We start from the raw sequence: 3,497 nt of genomic DNA, 5'->3' as shown, positions 1-3,497 counted from the left end.
CTTTCCCTCCAAACAAGAATATTATGTCTACATCAAACACTACCTGCATGTTATGAAAATAACAGATGTATAGAGGCCCCCAGACTGCCAGCAAAAGGAAACAAACCCAGAATTACCTTAAACTCATCCTTCGAGCCTCCCATACCTGAACTGGGGAGCGGGAGCCTGCATGGCTTTTCTCATGCACCTTGTAACACATGCAACAACGAGAACTTAACAAAAATCCGATTTGCAAGCAAGGCAAGCCAGGTTCTCCTAAATGCTTATCATTTTTGTTCATTCCGAATTTTAGAAGGAAAGCCAATGACACCGCTGTAATCTTGCTCAACACGTTAAGTCATTTAAAATAAGATATGGTATGGTCTGAGATCACACATGACATTCTGCTGACCACAACGGGACAAGCCCCACTTCATGTTTGTGACCTACAGAATGTGGAGTATTGAACTGATTCATCTTCATGGATTTTAGAGTGATGAAATTATAATTCTATATTCCTACAATTTTGACATACATATCGTATTTTACCTTCCAAATGTAAACGAAGTTTTAATATTTTAGAAGACAAGACTTTAAAAGACAAACCCACCAATTATGATTAGTAACTGGCTTAATTTTGGAGTCATCTGGAAATAATGTTCTATAACTTGTTTTACATCGAAATAAGTCAAGCCAGATCAACTTACATTTTCAAAACAGTTCTTTCAAAATCTTCATGAATGTTTACCAATTTCAGATTAATGCAATGCATTACAAAACATTGCAACTATGGGCAAAGAACATATATGCAATTATTACATTATTCAGATCCTAGAGGAATTTTATGAAAGAATTATATAACTAACATAGAAAAATTACTATACTTTTTCATAACAATCCCTTCACTTTTAATAAGCTGATATTGGTGCCAAAGAAATGAGGTTGTAACTATTGTGTCTGTTTCTGGCTGAATGGACACTTCTCAGCACAGAATGAATGGAGTTCATTTAGAGGTCTTGCAAATGGACTCCGACTCTTTTCATGCATAATGGATTTCAGTAAGAACATTTAGGACAAACAACTTTTTTTTTTTTTTTTTTTTTTTTTTTAAATTTAACCCTTTTAAGTTAAAGGGAGAGAGTGGGAAAGAAGGAAAATGCAGGATACTTTTGTTATTGTTCCCCATTCAGTGATGGCACGCACACTTGTTTCACGGGAAATAAAGAGACCAAGACCAGCCTGGAGGGAATTATCTCAATTTCCAATTTCTATGCCTAAAAATGAACTACAGCAGTCCTGATGCACTAAGTAATAATTAAAAAAAAAAAATCTTAATTATTTAATATTACCACTTCGCAAACCAATTTAATCATGAACAACAGGTTTCTAAGTTAATTATGCTACTAACAGCTTCTAGACTTTAGAAATCACGGTTTTCTTGTGTTTACCCGTGATTAAATATGATACAATTCATAGATGCAGAGGGTGACAAAAGAAGGTGGAGTGACTTAAATTTCTATTTTTTTTTTTTTTACATTTTAAATCTGGACTTAACATTATTTGAACACACTAACGTTCTTACATGTTTGGGACCACCCTTTGTTCACAGAGATGTAGTTCACACCCTACATGTGTATTTAAAGACAAAATCCAATCTCACACTCCCAATTTAAGACTAATATGAGCTAGGAACCATTCCATTGTCTTACCGTTTCTAAAAAAAATTTTAATATATTTTTATTCTAGAATTTTCTGATAAAAAATAGGAATTCCTTCTAATAAATGAATATAAGTAAGTCTGGAAAAACTCCCTATTTTTTAGGTAGTATTGCAACTTGTTTTCCTCAGGGAACAGCACTATTCTCTCACTGACTGAACTAACCCAAATTTGACAGAGCTGAAGATGTCTGAAATAATTACATTCCTACAGATTTTGTGAAAATTGATGGTTGGGAAGGACAAGAATACTTGCAGTGGAAATATGGACAGGTCGAAGGACGCAAATCCATTGAAAACTAGGCTTAATTAGTTACAATGTTCTTTTTGCCATTATTACTCATCACTTTCTTCATATCCTGAACAACACGGCTATCAAAACTGCGATGAGAAACGTGCTCTGGGAATCCATAAAAAGTTTCGAAGATTATTAGGAAGGCAGAATACTGTTCACAATGCAGTTGCTACAGGGAAAAAAAAACCAAACCAAAAAACCCAAACCAGCAACTCTCCCCAGCCCCCTGAAAGACAAAATCACACACCCCCCAAAAAAAACCCCAACAAAATGTAAAACAACAAATAAACCAAAATGCTACACACACACACACCCCCCAGTTTTCTGCACCATCTCAGCTGACTGTCAGCCTCATTAAACTTTCTGTTCTCCTTCACGGAAGCCGTAGAACTACAGACACTGATCCAAAGCACCAACAGCTTTTCAAAAGAGAATCAGGACCTACTTTCTCTCCCGGCTTTCTCCCACCCTTTATGGTCTTCATGTTCTTTGTGAAATGTGAAAGCATTATTTATCTGAACATACAAAAATGCTCTGTGATAGGAGTAACTTTGGCTACTTGAAATCAATGGAATCATTTCCATTAGAAGAGTTCCTGTTAGTAAAACCACAGCCAGGATATTTAGAGATCATACACGGATTGATTATCTTCTGACATCAGTACTAAATTGAAACTGTCGACAAACAAACCAACTACAAATATGCCCATTCCTTTGCTGATTTTATCTCCAAGTAGTCTGAGAAAAGAACTCTCCAAAGCAAAATCTCAAACATCCTTTTATCAAGGTTTGCCTACTCATCGTGTATTGTACACCTTCATAGGCTTGAAATACCTTGTTCTATTAGTTTTATTTCTATTATTTCAACATTACAGCCACATAATGTATCTTATTAATATATTGAAGTTTTTGGTGTCAATACAATTTGATTTCACTAATTACCTTATGAGCAAAGGTGATGATAAAACATAAAATGTTACCTACACATAGAGCAAATGAACACACAACGTATTTCAAAGTTTACTGCTGATCCATTCACAAAACCCCACGCCCCTTCTATGGAACGGCTGAAGGACAGGCACTCCTCACTTACTGTCCTTGCTTACTGTCTTACCTCCTCCTCCTCCTCCTTCACCATTCCTATGATCCTCTGACAAGCTGAATCACATTGTTAAATGGCCAAAAAAGTATATAGTTTTAGAATTACTCATGAACCTGAAAAACACCCTAGAGAGGAAAAACCACTAAATTTCAGGCAATGGATGGGGCAAAAAAGTTCCCCCTTTAGCAGCAACAGTTAAATAACTTGATATATTTACTGTTTTAATTAAAATTCAAAGAAAAAAAAAATCACAGTTGCGTTCAAGCCAACCACCAAATGATCAGAAAGACCTTCTCCGTGACCTTGTCTCCTGGAGCCTTTCTTTTTGTTATGTTCCTCGACACCATCCCTAGAGCTGCTCTCAGACAACCAGATAACGTCACTCTAACTTTCTATAACCACAGCA

General features: G+C 35.8%; 1 protein-coding gene across 1 annotated transcript in view; it reads right to left on the bottom strand.

The window, feature by feature from the left end:
- LOC104134036 (uncharacterized oxidoreductase YtbE) overlaps positions 1-3,127 on the bottom strand; it is a 39,406-nt gene extending 36,279 nt beyond the window's left edge. Inside the window, exons 1-2 of the mRNA XM_009647537.2 lie at positions 3,104-3,127; positions 2,036-2,159 (exon numbers count right to left, since the gene is read on the bottom strand). Of these exons, the coding sequence (XP_009645832.1) occupies positions 2,036-2,159; positions 3,104-3,127 (148 nt within the window). The remainder of the gene's footprint in view (positions 1-2,035; positions 2,160-3,103) is intronic.
- Positions 3,128-3,497: the final 370 nt, after the last annotated feature.

The sequence above is a fragment of the Egretta garzetta genome, unplaced genomic scaffold, assembly GCF_000687185.1.
Source record: "Egretta garzetta isolate BGI_Z169 unplaced genomic scaffold, ASM68718v1 scaffold149, whole genome shotgun sequence".
Classification (NCBI taxonomy): Eukaryota; Metazoa; Chordata; class Aves; order Pelecaniformes; family Ardeidae; genus Egretta; species Egretta garzetta.
Note: the sequence above shows the minus strand (reverse complement) of the source record. Positions and strands in the feature narration are given on the sequence as shown.